Source organism: Microchirus variegatus (assembly GCF_963457635.1).
Source record: "Microchirus variegatus genome assembly, chromosome: 18".
Lineage (NCBI taxonomy): Eukaryota > Metazoa > Chordata > Actinopteri > Pleuronectiformes > Soleidae > Microchirus > Microchirus variegatus.
The window spans coordinates 20,311,081-20,329,735 of NC_139819.1; the positions used below are offsets into that span (position 1 = coordinate 20,311,081).

The window sequence follows — 18,655 nt, forward strand, 5'->3', positions numbered from 1 at the left end:
TCAAAAAGTTTATTTGCTCTAATAACCAATTCAAAAATAGCAACCAAAGGTAAAAAAAAAAAAAACAACTCGGGAGCGAACAGGCTCAAAAATATACAGCCAGGCTGCGAAAACCAGAAAGTGCAAGTGGTTACTAATCAATGGGGAGGCAGTGAAGTCAGAGACAGTGAACACAGACAGCGGAAATCCATCACCAAAATAAAACAGGAAGTGAAATAACAAAATCCGAAAACCCTAAGTAAACCAACATAAACGCTGCTTTGTGACAAATACCCAGACTGCACTTGTTGCCCAGTTCCAGCGTTTCATCCTGGTGGTGGTTATGGTTTCTTCTCACCAGTTTCTCGCTGGACAAACTGCAAACTTCACGGCCTTAAAAAGGCAGTTCAGAAACTAATGGGTGACATCACCTTGTGTTGGTTCAGTGATGTTCTTTTCCACACATTGTCACTTATGTGATATGTTTTTCTGTGTTTTGAAATGGTGGCTTGCATTTATGTTGCTCTTCTATCACTTGTTTCTGCTACATCACTGATTATACCCTTATGCTAAAAGACAGCTGATAACATAACCAGGTTCCAGACTCTTCAGTTATAATACAATAACCAATTAACTAAGCAGTTGAACTATTCCAAGCTGTAATTATATGTGAGATATGTATCAATGACATTTGTCATTTAATTATGAGCCAGAACAAGTGAGTAGGTTGTGAAAATCATTCCATTGTTACTTCAGTGCCACTTTGGGTTCTGTGTTCTCACAGGTGATTTTGTAGCGACACAAGTTTACTTTAACAAATTGTACGACAAGCTGACAAAGACAAATTGTACTTTCAAGGCTTAATTATCCAAAAATCAATTCGGAAATAACAGGTCTACCACAAAAGAGCCCAGGATGAAAAAATAAGAGCCTGCAATTATAGGGAATTATTGGTGACCTGAGATATGACATGAAAAACTAAAATTTGAAAAGTATGTTTATCATGTTATTTGCAAGTCTCTGCCACAAAGTAAGAATGTGACATTGATATGCCTCCCTCGACTTAGTCCAAATCTAAAACCCTGTGTGAAGGACTGAGAAGAATCATTTTGCAGAAATAGGAAATTATATTTATAATTTTGCCTTCATTATTGTATAATTCCCTGAAAGTAAAAAGTGTTGTTTTCAACAGGGAGCAACAGTGTTCACATCTATAGATACTGGACAACACATTAATCAGGCAATATGTCAGACCGTCAGACACAAGCATTTTAATGGACTCCCTCAGAGAGACAGCTAATGTGAATAGTTGCTATGAAACATGCTCACAGTGAGCAGAAAATTGTGGGTTTTGTGGTTAACTATTGGCCAATCATGGACTCTGACTGGATTCAGGGTTTCCCCCAGAAATCCTGCTAAGCCCGGTGGTAGGGCCTCTCAGGCAGCCCACAAAAATGTTTTAAAGTTAAAAGGAAATTTGAAATTATGACTTTTATGTGTTATTGTAAGAAATGTATTAACAGAATTTAAACACCACCATAGAGTGTTACAAAAAGACACTCTTGAAATTAAAATAAATAATATCTTTTTTTTTTCACTTAAATTAAAAACGAATTAAGTAATTGTTCAGTGAATCTTAAAACGTGCATGCAATGGTCACATTTAAAAGTAAAATAAATCAACATCAATAAAAAAGTGGTAGTGCCCCCTCATCTGCCTCATCTGGTACTGACCCTTATTTTTATTTATTTTTTTTAAACTATGCTTTGTCCTGTTGTAAGAGGAGGCTATGTTTTTGTGAACACTGAGTCGTCAAAACTAAAAACACTTGAGTTTGAAGAAATGTCTGTTGTACATGTCATATAACACTGTCCAATTTAGATTTAAATTTAGAGAAATGTCAGACATCAGATGTAAATTGATTTTTTAAATATGACTCCTGGTGTCTTAAAATAGTATTATTCAATGTTTGTTTAAGGAGGAAAGAGCACCTCATTGACCAAAGCATATCATTCCAGCACATACAGCATGCTGAGATTTGACTTAATCACTTAAATGTGTTTCTCTTGTTTTGTTTTCCTCAGAGCCAAGAAGAAGACCAAGCCCTTGAACCTTAAGATCCACAGCAGTGTGGGCAGCTGTGAGAATCTGCCCACGCAGCGCTCACCACTCCACACTGAACGCTCGCTGCGATCCTTCTTTTTCCCCTCCTTCATTCCTTCCACACCTCCTGTCCATGCTGAAACACCCTCTGCAAGTAAGTGAACTTTTCTCTTTTTAATGAGCTCACACTCAAGCATTTATGTAATACGATTGTTAATGCCTTTAATACAACCCTTGCATATTGAAATCCCCTCTGACATGCTTATTTAATACTCTGGCGATGTTTCACTTTGTGTATATTATTCTGCTCTTGTCTACTGCACTGAAAATTGAGTTCAGGTTGAGAGGTCATATGATTTTTGTCAGCCCATATTTTGTTGTATCATCTCCACAAAAACATGGACAGACTGAATGGAATACAACTCATATTTGTTGTGCGTTTCACGTGTGGAACAGAGATATGCATTATGCAGAATGTGAACAAATGTTCAGTTGAAGTCATTGAAGAACTATTACAGTTTTGGAAGTCAAATTGCACTCATGACCTCAGTAAATACATTATTATTTATCATTTTCATCTCAATAACACCTCCAAGGAATAGTCTTAAAGGTTTTGTGAATTAAGAAATGGCTGAATAGAATTTAGTGGTCAAAATTCAAAAGACAAGGTCACTGCAACCTCGCAAAATGTGTCTGAACAACACTTGGACTCGAAGATAAACTGAATAGAATTTGGTGTGAAGTCAAAAATCACTGTGATCTCAGACCCCTTATTTTCCCTCCTGAATCCATTACTTTCCAAGTGTGGCACAAATATTCAGTTAGACTGACCAATGTGTTGTTTACTTGTTTGTGTTAAAAGGTCATGGTTCAAGACAACATGAAGTTAATTTTTAAACATACAGCAACAATAAGACCTACTGATGACACCGTTAAGCAGCATGGCATCATGGGAATTGTTGTCCGGGGAGAAAACAGCACTGTGTAGTCATTTCCTGTTACTAACATATGGAGTAAAATGTACAAACCAAAGTCAATACACTGGCTAACTAGTTATATTTACACACTCTGGTGATTCATATTGGTTTGCCCTGAAAAGTACAGCTGTCACGTAGTGTGTTATGCAAATTGTGGTTGCGTATTTGTTATGTACTTTACGGTAGATACAGAAGTAAGTGGAAGTCATGCAGCTAGTGCTGTGTAACGGGGTTAGTCAAAATATCCATTTGGTCATATATATCGCTGTCCTTCCTTGTGCAATACAATAATTAATATCCCTATAGGCAAATACAGATATTTTAATTAACAAATAAATAAAAAGTGAACAATCTCTGCCACTTTCACTCGCTACTTGATGTCTCCTCGTGGTGGCACTGATCAAATTGGGTGGAAGTTACCTGGCTGATGAATGGGGAGTTAGTGGGATAATGGCGGAGAATAATAATAATAATGATAATAATTACACATAAAATAAACAAAGTCGAATTAGACAAAGCTAAGATATAAACAGACGAGATCAGATAAAATAAAAATATATACATTTTAAATTAAAGAAATAAAAAAAATGTAAATACAAAATGCCCCATCCACGTTTAACGCATAGACTGTATGCACTTTGTTCTATCTGTTGTGAATAAATAGATAAATCATGCATTTTTAACTTCTGACGGACGTTTTGTTTTCTTCAGTTAGACAAATGTCGTGATGTATCGCTATATGATTGTCTTGCAATATATTGATTATCACAGAATCACAGTATCATGATATGATGATATTATTGGTGTTTTGGACCATGTGTCACATCATGAGGTATCCTGTGATTCCCAGCCCTGCTCTGTAATACACAGAGAATTTAGAGTGTGCACACTGTGCAAGTTGTTAACCTGTTATTTTGCTGTCGCTCGGGGGGTCGGTGTCACACTTTTAAGACATGGTATGATTTTTGTGTGGCATATGCAACTAATAAAACCCTGGAATACAATGAGTCACTCAGTCAGGGAGGGAAATGAATAAATAAAGAAGACTTCATCTCTGCTGAGAGATGCTGCTTCTCTGTGTCACACAATATCATGCCTGTATCACACACATCTTTTATACCTCTGTGTATTGTATTTTTCAAATTTTTCATATTTATCATATGCATATGTTTATGCTGTTGCACCACTGCAACCTAAATTTCCCAGAGGGAACTTCCAAAAGGAATTAGTAAAGTTTCTACACCAAGACAAATCTCAGATAAGCAGAGGCGAAGGATGATGAGAACAGTCACAGTCAACCCACAGACCAGCTCCAAAGACCTACAACATCATCTTGCTGCAGATGGTGTCACTTTGCATCGTTCAACTATTCAGCGCACTTTACACAAGGAGATGCTGTATGGAAGAGTAATGGAGAAAAAACCTTTCTCTGCACCGCCACAAACACAGTCGCTTGAGATATGCTAAAGCACATTTGGACAAGCCAGCCAGAGTTATTTGGGCACAACAAGGGGCGTTATGCATGGTGGAAAAAGAACACAGTATTCCAAGAAAAGCACTTACTACCTACAGTAAAATTTGGTGGCGGTTCCACCATCATGCTGTGGAGCTGTGTCGTCAGTGCAGGGACTGGGAATCTTGTTATAGTTGGGGGTCGCATGGATTCCACTCACTATCAGCAGATTCTGGAGAACAATGTCCAGGAATCAGTGACAAAGGTAAAGTTGTGTTGGGGCTTGACCCCTTCAACAAGACAACAACCCTAAACACTGCTCAAAATCTACTAAGGCATTCATGCAGAGGAACAAATACAACGTCCTGGATTGACCATCTCAGTCCCCAGACCTGAACATTATTGAAAAGTTGTGGTGTGATTTAAAGCAGACTGTCCATGCTCGGAAACCATCAAACCTGACTGAACTGGAGATGTTTTGTAAAGAAGAATGGTCCAAAATACCTTCAGCCAGAATCTCTAATTAGAAGCTATAGGAAGCGTTTAGAGGCTGTTATTTCTGCAAAAGGAGGATGCACAACATTTTTCTTTTGTGGTGCCTAACCCTTATGCACATGCTTAATTTTGTTTAAATAATTCTTGCACACTTTCTGTAAATCATAAAAACTTTACTTCACGTCTCAAATATCACTGTGTTTGTCTCCTATATGATTGGTTGTTTGATTATTCAAGCAACCAATGATTTATAAAGGAAAATCATGAACATTTACAGGGGTGCCCAAACTTTTGCATACCACTGTAAGTCAAAATCAGCCATTCAAAGAAAATGCAGCCGTAATTTTTTTTGATGCCTCGATATCTGGGAAAAAAAGAACACTCATCATTTTTACCACCATAATTCTTTTTATTCAAATATACTTAACATACAGCTCAGCAACAAATGAACAATCAGCTGGTGCAATAATGAGCGGAGGTTGTGTGCCGCTGCAAACTGGCAGCCTCATTGACTGATGCATGATGAGCGGAGTCCAGGAGCCATCAGTCTTAGGAGGAGATGGGGAAAGACAGACATAATATGAAGTAATGGAGGTCGTGTCAAGGAAAGGAGTGATGTATGGGAGTCACTTATCGTGGTGAATAGCTGTAGACCTTGAAGAACAGGGAGATGGGACACAGCAGTGCATATTTGTTAGTAGGGGCATGACATGGAATAATCCAACTGAGATAAGGACATACATTTTAAAAATAAAGACATTGAGATGAAAAAGTAACCCTGCAGATATAAATTCACTGGCCTAGTCTCACTCTGTAATGCATGCACATATATTAAGAGAGGCGGAGCAACTGCGATTCGGTTCAAACCACAATGGAGAAGCTTTTCAATAGCACATACTCTGTTGAAAAGGGATTTAAAGTGTGATTAAGTGCTTCATTAATGATCACTGAATCATTTCCTAGTGCTTTATTGATTATTTTAAAGCACATGAAAACCACAGACCTCTCAACAATGTGACACATTGAACTGTTTGTACTCTGATTTTTTGGAAAATGTAATTGAAAATATGCAAACTTAGCACCATATTTTTTTTAGTACTTTGACATTTACAATTTAAGACCTGGCACATTGTTGTAACTTTTATGACGGGGTGGGAAACCTTTTTTGTGCAGGGCCATTTCAATTTTTACAACACCCTGTGAGGGTCTTACTCAATTATTAAACACATACATCACACCAACCTCTCAAAATCAGTGTAGACTGAAGCTGTATATCTTTGTTGTGGAGTCTGATGTCACATTATAGTAACGCTTGTAGCACTGGGTCAGTCAGGGTTGATAGGAACAGGCATTTTTTAAAATAGTTTTCAAACAGGGATGCACACCTCAATACATGTTTCCTCAAAACAAGAAAATCCTCAATGCTTGAAACGACAACAAGCGTGTTGTTGCTTTTCAGCTCAGTGGGTTTGTGTTGTGGGGAGTCAGGCTCATCACACTAAACAGCCTAACAAATATAATCAGTTCCTTCAGTTTACCTTCCATGTGCTAAATAAAACCTCTCTCCAAATGCCAGAAGGAATTGTAAAGACTGCACACTAGGAGAATCTGGTAAGTCAGGTAAGGGCTGCACAGTTTGAATTTGCTGGTTCGTGCTCTGTGACAACTTCTCGTCCATAAATCCTTCTTTTGAATAAGGGTTATTCATATAAACACGCTTTTTCATACAACTCGTGTAGTTTAGCATCGTTTGAGCCATTACGACACATGACATTAGCATTTCTCTCTCGTCTGTTACACTTGCACAAAAAAACACACCACACAATTCCACACCCATTCTCTCTCTTTGTTTTCCAATGGTGATACAAAACAACTGATTTCTTCATTCAACCTGACCATGACACAACCAACAATCTGGGGATGTATAACAGGGTAGGACAAATCAGCCCCTTGAAAACAGCAACATCAACTGCATTTCCGTGAGAAGAACTTTTAAATGATATGATTGACTTTGAACAGGAGATAGAAAAGACTGGTTTGAAACCTCCAAACGAGCCTCAAAGGCTCTAACTTACTTTGTTTTTGGGATTTCACCATTTATGAGTCATAGACTGAATTTTCAACCCAAAGCCTACTTTTATGTTTTACTGTTCTCAATAGTATCTAAATCATCGCCCCCTCCAGGCAGCAGTAAACAGCAGATTTGAGCATAATCGAGTCAAGGTTCTTCTTCCCTGTGATGATATAAGTATTTTTCACTGTTGTTCAGACTATTAATGAATTAATTTCACACTGAAACACATGGCTGTATGAGATTTGCAGGCATATGAGATTCCTGACTATCAGTATTTTAAAACCAAAATGATTTCCACTCTCTGAATTATATTATATTCTGCACCAGCTGCTTTTTGTGTCTCACAAGAGTCTTTCTGTTGCAACATCACACCTGACCACTGAGTACATGACAGTCTATGAGAGTTCTGTCTCACTCGCATAGTTTTTTAAATAAAACTATTTATACTCTTTTGTCAAAGTGTAAACACATAATGGACTGTTCAACACCCTCACCACAAAACATTATCATTGTGAGAAGAAGCTGTGGTTGGTCAGACGCAATGGTTGTCGTTAGGAGGATAAACAAAAAAGAGACGATTATTGGACGAGAGGGTGAAGAATGAGTGATGAAGTTAAATGAAAGCAGAAGGACTGGCAGGTCAACCACACCATGGCCATGTTGGATCATCTATTTGACTTTAAATGGGACCTTCTTCTTCTTTTATTTTTTCCCTTTAAGGGTTGCTATAATGAATCATCTTCCTCCATCTTGCCCTCTCCCTTTTGTCCTCCCATGAACCTTCTGTGGTCTTCCTCTTTTCCCCGTACCTGGACGTGTCTCCAAACCATGACCATCTTATAGACCTTACTTTTTTACTTTTGCTGCTTAACCTTCTGTCACAAATCACCCCTGACACTCATCAGCTTGCACTCATCTCGCGTGTGTACTATCTATTGCTTTGGCTGGTTAACCCCAGGTCTATTCATCCACTTTCACTACTTGTACTTCTTGCATATTCAATGCACCACTTGTTTAATTGTCATTCACACACTATATGGTATTCTGTCTTGCTTCTACTTACCTTCCTTCTTCACTTCAGTGCACACCTCCACCTCTACAGGCCTAACCACCTATCCAGTACTTACACTACAGATTACAATACGGGAGTATAATTTACCAAATGGACATGTTATGTTGAAGAAGACCTCTATTTAATTTGGTTAATAGGTCATATGTGTTTGTAGGTTTCACACATTATCATAGTGGCTTAACTTTCTAGAACTCTGAATGAACTCTGTCCATTATTTATGTGGTCTGCCCTTGTATTTGGGTGGGAGTGCATACTGATACTCCACTGAGCTGTCTGCTCCAGGCTATTGCAGAGGTCGTACTACAGACACACAGATATAAGGACTTTTTAAAATCTTGCTGCTCTGGATTGGACTGCAACATTAGAAGTAGCAGATATTATTACATTCTTTAAAACAATACATTATTGTGTTTGATTCTGTCAGACTGCATTGAATATGAGAGTAATTGATCGCAGAAGGTAAACAAGGTTTATCTTTGTCTTTTCTGTATTTTTTGAAGTAGTTTTATATTTTCTGTGTCAAATTCAACATTTGCCAAACCATATCACTTGTAATATTTTCATCCCTTAAATCTGCACACCACTGTTTATTTTTTTTCACACTCCTGCTTATTTACGAGTTCTATTTAAATGTTTTCTTGTAGATATTTGAATTGTACATTTGCTTAAAATAAGCATTGATATTACGTACAGTGTTGGATTTCTAGTTATTATTTTTTGGAGCAGCATGGGGTTGTGATGTGTCATAAAGTAGACAGCTTTGATTGTGTGTGAGCCAGGTCAGCTGGTGCTAGGTCTATGTTTAATATTAAGGTATCACTGCCATCTAATATGTCAGGCTCTCTCAAGTCATTTGGATTAAAACATGCGGTGGACTCACAAACTGATTGAGGGTACCAGACCTGTCTGTTTAGGATCAGTCGGTGTCAAAGTTCAGACCTCAACTTTATTTTCTTTCCTTTTCTTTTACTCTGCAGTGCAGACTTTTTATTCCATTTAAAAGGCTACTTTTTTTTTTGTTCTTTATCTTCATGTCGACTTAGATATTAGAAGTAAATATAAAAGTCAATTGTATTCATATAGCCCAATGCCACAAACAAAATTTGCCTCAAAGGACACAGTTTGTATAGCAAGAGTGTATCCATAGGGTGTGTGCTTTGTTTTCTGGCTTCTCTAGATCTTGGGTAAGACACTGAAATCCACGTTGTACTTCACAGCTGTGCCATCAGTGTGTAGTGAAACGTATTTACAGACGTGCTGAATGTGTGTAAATGAGTGAAAGGCAACAATGTTCTGTGAAGTGCTTTGAGTGCTTGTCTAGACTATTTACATTTAGACCTGAAACAATAAGGCATTTTCTGGCACACAGAGGCACGATCTCAGCTTAGCTTTTGAGCCTCTGACAGAGTGAGCTCTCACAGTGGAATGAAGCCTGAACTTATGACAAGGCCTTTGTTCACTGGGATGTCGAGTACCAGTGCTGGCACTCAACCAGCACATACCCCTGTGTCCACCTGTCCTCCAACTGAAACGGAAAGACCCCTGAATACGACTCATAGTTATGTTTTAAGAATATGAACCATAGTTGCATTATTAGCACAGTATTTTCAACTCAACTAAGCATAATTATTGATGAGGATATGGTGAGGGCTAAATAAAGACAGTAAGTCATAGACAATTTGCGTGTCATGTGGTGTAAAAGTCTACCGTGCGAGACAGACCTTAGTCGATCACACCATTTATTCTACCATCGACGCCGGTAGAGCGGATACGTCAATTTTTGGGCGTAGGGTTCCTCGCGACATTGTTTTGAAATTACTTCGAGCGAACATGGAGGACTTTGACAGCGGAGAGATTTCTGAAGGCAGTGATTTTGAGGAGTTTCTCGTCTTCGATGACGTCATCGCTGATAACTTCGAACGCACTGAACCAATCGACCAGGATTTATAATTAAAACATAATTATGTTTGAAGACGACGAGGTCGGCGATTACGACAATAAAAACCACCGTAATCAACGGAGTGTTTACAACCGCGCACCAGGGCTGACAGTGGATTTACCTGCAGATGCCACAGCGCTGTAAGCACTATCACCGTCACATGTGAAGCAGACTGTTACAGTCATTACATGCTGTTCTTGTTCTTCACACTCAGGTCTAAATCAAGGCACTGACACAAGTGATATTACTTTATTTTCTTACTGTTTTTTAATTGAAAATAGTTATTCACTTTACTTTTACATTTTTGTATCTAAATAAACTCAATTACAGAGGAAAGCCACAGGTGTAAGATCTCAAATACTTTTTGAATTGTGTTCCTATATCTGCTACAGAGGCTGAGAAATCAGCCATTTAGTCAGCATTGAAGCTCAGGTTTTAGAGACATTTTTTCCAGGCGCTTCAGGCCTTAATGGGTTAACCACTAAGCAAACTGCTGGTGTAAACCTCACCGAAACCACTTGATGACGACACATCCAAGTTACCAGATTGCTGTTATTTATACTGCATATTTGGTCATAAATCCTGCATTTTTTCAACTGTGTCCAGGATTAGAACTGAACAAAGTATTGCATTAATTCAGCATTCTTTACCATCTGATAACGCATTGATATTTAAACTAACATATAGGATATATATAATACGATTCACAGAGAACTGTGTCCAACTCAGTTTCTAATTCAGTAAATTTACACATTTCCAGGTGTAATGGTCGAAGAAAATTATACTTTCGGGGATGACATGATTTCCCATGGCATGACAAAAAAATGCTAGGTGGAGGAGTTTTAATCATTAGTGGACATCCATGAAATTCGGAACTATTTGCACATGCATGTACATACACGCACAAAGAAAGAGAGTAAGTAATAAGAATCTGCGCGTGAGCTTGCACTGTGCACATCCATCCATTTTCTTCAACGTATAATGACATCATCCACTCCTCTTAACAAGACTCTTTGCACTCACTGAGAGTGGCACAAAATTGGTGATGTGACTATTTGACTTAACAGCAGTGTGACAACAATACTGGCTGGACCTGAACCTATACTTTAGGTTGTTGTTTTTTTACTGCTGGGTTCCTTTAACTGTGGATTTCTACTTCTGAAGAACTCTTCACTGCAGTTATCTGTCTCAGAGGTTTTTTTTTTTTGCATTGAATCTCAACACATGAGCACAGTTTATTTCTTGGGAGGAGAGGATACAGAGAGGATAACCCTAACCCTCTGCAGCATGAACTTTTTGGCCAAAGAAAAAATGGTCAGAATCTGACCTAGCTGTCATGATAAATAAGAACAGATAGAGATTTCATTTATTGATTCTCCATCACATGATATAATAAAGTAACCGATGAATAACAAAGATGTCCGAAAATTGCTTATATTCAGCATATTCACTCCCTCCAAAGCTTTTTAACAGTGGATCTTTTTTCTCTCACAAATTTTCACTTTCATCATTCAGTGTTTACTAATTGAACATCAAAATGTAATTCTTAGCAAAATATCAAAAATATATATATTTTTTATTATTTTCCTAAATTTCTCGATTATATTGCTCTGGTGGCAACAATCTGCAGGTTGAATACAAGTGTCAACTTGTATTTGGGTTTAACAATATTCATAGAATTAAACTTTGTGTGGAAAAAAACAGCAAAAAACGACCACTATTAGAATGTTATTGTTGAATAATATTAACATGGAAATTTGGTAACCCTTTCTTTTACAGTCCCATAATTACCTCTCTCTCTCTGAAAAGCGTACACTCTTTTCAGTGTGTGCACTCCGACTCTCCAGGCTGAGCCTGCAGAAAAAGTCAAGTTCTACTCAGAGCTCCGCAGCCATCTACAAAGCACCCCTGCAGGCGACAAGGTGATAATCCTTGGCGATTTCAACGCCAGAGTGGGCCAAGATGCAGATGCCTGGAAAGGAGCACTTTGGCAGACACGCCGTTGGAAACTGCATCGACAACGGGCGCTTGCTGCTGAAGCTGTGCACTGAGCTGCAACTCGTTATTACCAACACCATCTTTCAGCAAAAGGACAGTCTCAAAACCACCTGGATGCACCCTCGGCCCAAACATTGGCACCTCATCGACTATGTTCTAGTGCGCCAGCAAGACCTCAAAGACGTCCTACACAGCAGAGTGATGCCCAGTGCAGAATGTCACACTGACCATCGCCTAGTGCGCTGTAAACTCAGGCTGCAGTTCAAACCCAAACAAAGGAAGGGAGGGCCCCCAAGAAATAGCTCACAGCTTGACACACTTCAGTCAGCCGAAGTGAAAGCTGTCCTCCATGCAGGCATACAGTGCAAGCTTGAAAATGTCTACCCAGAGGAGCTCTCCCCTGAAGCACTCTGGAGTCAACTGTAGATCGCCATCCTGCAGACATCTGGAGAAGTTCTGGGGTTTACCATAAAGAAAAACAAAGACTGGTTTGATGAAAACAACCAGGAGATCCAGGAACTGCTGACAAAGAAGCCCACCAGGCCCACCTAGCTTAGCTGTCTTGCCCTGTAAAGAAAGCTGCCTTTCGCAGCAGCAGTAGCAACCTCCAGCGAAAGCTTCGTGAGATCCAGAATGAGTGGTGGACCAACCTTGCAGGGAGAACCCAGCTATGCGCCGGCGCTGGTGATTACAGAGGCTTCTACGAAGTGTTTGGCCCTGCTCACCAGGTCCAGAGTCCTTTGTGCAGTGCGGACGGCCAGGTGCTCCTCACGGACAAGACTTCGATCCTGAGCCGTTGGTCTGAGCACCTCCAGGCCCTCTTCAGTGCTGACAGAGTTGTCCAGGACTCAGCAGATCTCCTATGGAAGAAATTACCATAGCCATAGTGCAGTTGAAGAGTGGCAAGGCAGCAGGAGTCGACAGAATTCCACCAGAGATTTGGAAAAATTGAGGCCCAGCATTACACAGCAAGCTCCACAAACTCCTTGTCTGCTGTTGGGAGCAGAGCAAACTTCCAAGTGACCTCCGCGATGCAGTCATCATCACCTTGTACAAGAACAAGAGACAAGAACCAGACTGCTCAAACCCCCGGGGGATAACCCTGCTCTCCATCCCAGGAAAAATCCTTGCACGAGTGCTCCTGAACAGATTGGTACCTACCATCGCAGAAGACCTCCTCCTAGAATCCCAGTGTGGCTTCAGAGCAAACAGAGGCACCACAGACATGGTGTTCGTCCTCAGGCAGCTCTAAGAGAAGTGCCGGGGGCAAAATAAAAGACTGTATGTAACGTTTGTGGACCTGACCAAAGGTTTTGACACATTGAGCATGAAGGGACTTTGGATGATCATGGAGCACCTCGGCTGCCCCCCAAAGTTCCTCAGCATGGTCATCCAGGTGCACGAAGACCAGCACGGCCAAGTCAGGCTAAACAGAGACCTCTCTGAGCCCTTCCCCATCGTCAACGGGGTGAAACAGGGTTGTGTCCTAACACCAACTCTGTTCAGCATTTTCTTCAGCATGATGCTCAAGCAGGCCACAGAAGACCTTGTCGATGACGATGCTGTCAACAGCCGTTACAGCCTTGACGGCAGTCTATTCAACCTCAGGAGTCGGCAGGCCCACACAAAGACTCTTGAGCAGCTGATCAGTGACCTCCTCTTTGCCGATGATGCTGCACTCGTCGCCCACACTGAAAGGGCCTTCCAGCGCTTGACGTCCTGCTTTGCAGAAGCTGCCCAGCTCTTTGGACTTGAGGTCAGCTTGAAGAAGACCAAAGTCCTCCACCAGCCTGCACCCCGGGAAGAGTACCGCCCTCCTCACATCACCATTGGCGAGACTGAGCTGAGGGAAGTTCACCTACCTGGGCTGCACCATCACATCAGATGCCATGATCGTCAGGGAAATTGACAACAGACTGGCCAAGGCAAGCAGCGGTTTTGGCAGACTCTACAAGAGTGTCTGGAACAACAAGTATCTGAAGAAGGGCACCAAGGTCAATGTATACAGAGCTGTAGTACTCACCACCCTACTGAACGGCTCTGAGTGATGGGTACCCTACCGTCACCACCTACGGCTGCTCGAGCGCTTCCACCAGCGTTCTCTCCGCTGCATCCTCAACATTCATTGGAGCGACTATGTCACCAAAGTTGAGCTCCTCAAACGAGTGGAGATCACGTGAGAGTCGCAGGGCACGTTTCCAGAATGGAGGAAAATGGACTGCCCAAGATAGCCCTGTACTGGCTACCGTGACAGAGGTGCACGGAAGAAACGGTACAAAGACTCTCTCAAGAAATCCCTTGGTGCCTGCAATATTGACCTATGCCAGTGGTCGACACTTGCTGCGGACCGCCAGGCCTGGCGTCACACCACGGACCAGCCACCAGCTGACGTGGACAGCCCCCTTTATAAATCTTTGTTTGCGAAGCCATGCCAAGAATCATAGTAACACAAAAGTATTACTAGGTAATTGCCAATGGTAATAAGAAAGTAAATACAATGAAACTATGGCCAAATTGCTGGGTATTTACCTGGTAACTACATGGTAAAATTGTATTATTGGGTTATAAGCTGGTAATAAGCAGATAGCTACAGTCACCTAATTGCTAGCTATTTACCCAGTAAATATATGGTAACAAAAATGTAAGAAGGTAAGAACAATGAAACCATGGTAAAAATACTGGGTATTTACCCAGTAAATTATAAAGCGTTATTGGTAATAACTACTGCTGATAAGTGGGTAAATACAGCGAACCTGCAGTGGAAATACTAAGTATTTATTTGGTAAATGATATTGTGTTATTGGAAAATTACCACTGGTAATAAGCAGGTAGTAATGTTTTTTATAGCACTACCGAGGCAATCTGATTTTTTTTTTCATTTTCACCAACTGTATAAACACACCTGATCAAAAAGTACTCAAAACATTTAAAATTGGATTGAATTTCTATTTTCTGACTTCTGCACAATTATTGTAATATTGTAAAATAAAACTACTAAAATGAGATATAAAATGTATCATAACTTTGAAATATTTTTTTTTAAAAGTCTGAATATGTGACACCACAGGATGTCCATATAAGGAGTTGCGTATTATTCCCACGGCAAATTACCATGGGTGTACCTGTGGCACAGGTCCGCACCGCATGAGCACTAAGGGTTAAAGATCTTTTCTCTTTCCAATTAATGAAACTCTGAAGAGAAGGAGGTCACAAATGCCACTCAATACACACATGAACTGGTCGATAGTTCTACATTTGTTCCCATAGGAAAGTAGGGCAGGTGTTAAACACCACCACAAGTCAGGAAGCTGTCTGAATCCTACTGTATCTTTATTGAGACACACACACACACACACACACACACACACACACACACACACACACACACACACACACACACACACACAAATTACCCCTTAGCTTTTGTGATTTGCTCACTTTTACTTGTCACCCCTCAGAGTCATACATAACAATCTACCCAGCTAATAGCTAATTAGCTGGGTAGCATGTAAAAGTCTGTGCCTGCACAAGTGAGAGAGAAAGGAGACTGAATGATGAATTTATCATATAATCAGTGTGCGAAATACCCATTAATAACCTATTAAAAATACAAAATGTGTAATTTTGTATTTTTAATACAAAATAAAATGATTTACATTTTAGGATAAGAAAGCATGCAAAGTGTATTATGTATGTCGATCATATATGTAAAACTGAAATTACAAATATCTTTAAGGTAGAAAACATGTTTTTCAATGACATTGTAACATGTTTAAACTAGGGCTGGACGATTATGGCAAAAATATTAGTCACAATTATTTTTGACTGATATTGAAATCATGATTAATAGACATGATATTCATTGATTTCAAAACTTGAGTATTTATTGAACTACCAAAACTCAAATTTAAATATAATTTAAAAGAACAGCCAGATACATATTAGTAACAAGCAAAAAAAATATAATAGTAAATTAAAATAATGATAGCAATAAAAACAAAAAAAAAACAACCCAATTTTGCCTTTGAGGCTTTCAGGGGGTCTCGAGTGTTAATCAGGGGGTCTAGCCCCCCCAGACACCCCTGTATTTCGCATATAATGCTCTTTATTGGTCAGTTTTCTCTTCTTGTCACTCCTTCCTGAATCCTGCTGACACAGGTAAATTTACATTCTGTCGAAACACCAAGTATCTGCAAAGCCTTGCAGATACTTTCATCCAATTATCCAAGATAATTGCTATTTTTCTTCTGCTACTGTCAGTTGATCACAAGGAATTAGTGTGCGTGCGTGAGTGTGTGTTTGTGTGTTATTTGTAAAGTCAAAGATGACAGCATGATATTCTGCAAAAAGGCTGATCGACGTGTATCTGTTGTCATAGAAACTGTGAAACCTGACTTTGCCGATCACAGTAAATCAACTAGATCAGGAAAGATCAGGAAAGATAGGAGTGTGTGCACAGCAACCTTTAACACTAATGCGGCACGCTGCTGAAAACACCCACACATTATTTTACTGTCCTATTCACTGTTTTCCTTTGCTCTAAATAGTCCAGTGTTTTAATCTTTTTTTAAAGGATTATTAAAGCTTCACTTTGTTGTTGAAACTGTTTATTGAGGTGTTTGGTATTTCAAGCCACAGATTATATCATCCCATCATGCCACTTCTGCTTTTGCATTCAATGTTTATTCACGACCAGACTGCGACTCTCTGCTGTAAGACCTTGATTCTCTAAATGAGGAGTGAACGTGTGGGTGAGATGATCTATTAGTGATGCTGCCAAAAATGAGAATAATCACAATCTTTATTATGCTTAATGCAGCGCATTGTATCTATATTTCACCTCCATGGGGATGAGCCATGTTTAGCTCTCCGTCAATCACTTGGAAAGGTGTCGTTGTATAACATGTCATATACTATATTTGAATCTAAATAAGCACCTAGATTTGAGTAGCTCCACACACTCACCAACCCCTCCTTTACATGTTATACTCACAGACACACAGAATCATGTTGTATATCACGTCATTTTTCCAAGTAGCATTTCTGTTAAAACACACGCACACACACACACACACACACACACACACACACACACACACACACACACACACACACACACACACACACACACACACACACACACACACACACACACACACACACACCCTCCTTGGCCCAATGTTTGTGATCATGTGACCAGTCAGTGGAGGAGGGGAAAGGAAAAGCATAGGCTTAATTAAGCTGAAGCCTATCAGAGAAGATGGAGGAGGACACTGTTGTCTGGCGCCTTGGGGTTCCTGTGGGCTCATCTGTCACATTAATACACACACACATACACACACACACCCCCACACACACACGCACACACGCACACATGTTTGCCACATTTCAAATTCAAATGTTATCTCTAAACTTTCCTCAAAAATGGGGTTCTGCCTTAGTAGAAGCAGATTATGGTCTCTATGAGGACTACTGGATCTGAAAGCGGAAAAGGGCATAAAGAGGCATTATTTTGTTGAGATTTCTATTCATATTTTCAGTCATTTTTAATTTCCATTTGCATGTGGCACCCTGTGGCTCTCAGATGGGGCTGCATCAGACATGGGCTTGAATCTCAGAATCTCATGCCAAAATTATGTCATACACCTTTGCAGGTGGTGTTTACAGCAGTGCCAGTGCTTAGCAATATCAAGTTGCACACCCCTGTTCTTTGAGGACCAAGCGGATCATCAAAGACTGCCGTCAAAGAGAGACAACGTAATAATCAGCTTTTGTTGCTGAAGACAAACAGCGACGTCAACAGTGCACACACTATGACAAACGGCCCTAACCAAGCTGATGACAGGTCCAATCATCTGCCAGTCGCCAACAAGGCCGACAAGAAGCAGATGATGTCAGCTCCCCGCTTTATTGAGTTATCAGATTGATTGAGTGTAATTGGGCAATGCATCGGAGTGCAGAGAGAAGGCACTCGGCCTCCAGAGAGACCGGAGAAGGATGGGAAGAGGATTGTTTTAGGAACCAGGACCACGAGATTAGAGCTGACGATGACTGAGGATTAGTCGCTGTCTTGTAATCATCAAATAAGACGAGATGAAAAGATGTATTTTTTTTAATCAAGTATCTTCTTAACTGAGAGCATCTGCTTCAGTCCAACATCAAGTATTATTCAAATACGGAGACATGACTGAAGTGTGATTCAGAATCAGCTTTATTGGCCGCATATGAGCGAACATACAAGGCAATTGACAGTGTTTTCTCTTTATTCTGAATATGTTGAAAACTCAACAACTTTTAAAGAAGGTTTTAAAAACAGCAGTGCAGAAATTGTTAGATAAATGAGCTAGATGATAGGTTTGGACTGTGTAATATTTCACACACACACACGCACGCACGCACACACACACACACACACACACGCACACACACACACACACACACAATGGCAGATGCTTACGTTTAACGCCTCTACCTACCAGTGTTGCCCGATAGAGCTGATGATCTCCGGCCTAAAATAACGCTACAAAATCACATACAGTAACATTATTATTTATTATAAATGATA

At 40.0% G+C, this 18,655-nt stretch overlaps 1 protein-coding gene across 2 annotated transcripts in view; it reads left to right on the plus strand.

Annotated features, from left to right (window-relative positions):
• Window positions 1–18,655, plus strand: part of ksr2 (kinase suppressor of ras 2) — a gene marked incomplete at both ends in the record, with an annotated part of 102,109 nt that overhangs the window by 52,174 nt on the left and 31,280 nt on the right. For both annotated transcript variants that reach the window (XM_083904435.1, XM_083904434.1), the window contains one exon: window positions 2,064–2,236. In XM_083904435.1, coding sequence (XP_083760561.1) covers window positions 2,064–2,236 — 173 coding nt within the window. The remainder of the gene's footprint in view (window positions 1–2,063; window positions 2,237–18,655) is intronic.